The 308-nt window shown below is 71.4% G+C and overlaps 1 protein-coding gene across 1 annotated transcript; it reads right to left on the bottom strand.

Annotated features, from left to right (window-relative positions):
- Positions 1 to 6: 6 nt before the first annotated feature.
- LOC104916388 (DNA polymerase subunit gamma-1-like) lies at positions 7 to 304 on the bottom strand (the record flags this gene model as incomplete). Its single annotated transcript, XM_010727431.1, has 1 exon — positions 7 to 304. A coding segment is annotated over one exon (298 nt), but the record flags the coding sequence as incomplete, so codon positions are not given.
- Between the last annotated feature and the right edge of the window lie 4 nt (positions 305 to 308).

Raw genomic sequence — 308 nt, 5'->3', positions numbered from 1 at the left:
GGTGGCAGCGCAGCAGCTCCTCGGCCGCCTCCAGGTAGGGCAGGCTCTGCTTCTGCGCCAGGCGGCGGAAATGCTCGTCGATGTCGGCGCCGTACATGCGGGGCAAACGCAAACTCACGTCGGGCAGCGACGGGCCGTGCCGGCCCCACAAACCGTGCCGCCGCAGGTGTTCGATGCTGCGCCGCACGGCCGCCTCCGAGTGCCGCACGCTCGCCCCGCGGAAGATCTGCTCGTGGAGGTTACGGGACAGCATCTGGATGTGCAGCGGGTTCACGCGGCGCTCGCCGCGCTCCGACGGCTCGGCCTCG

Source organism: Meleagris gallopavo, unplaced genomic scaffold (assembly GCF_000146605.3).
Source record: "Meleagris gallopavo isolate NT-WF06-2002-E0010 breed Aviagen turkey brand Nicholas breeding stock unplaced genomic scaffold, Turkey_5.1 ChrUn_random_7180001889403, whole genome shotgun sequence".
Classification (NCBI taxonomy): Eukaryota; Metazoa; Chordata; class Aves; order Galliformes; family Phasianidae; genus Meleagris; species Meleagris gallopavo.
This window is presented reverse-complemented; position numbering and strand designations above follow the sequence as displayed.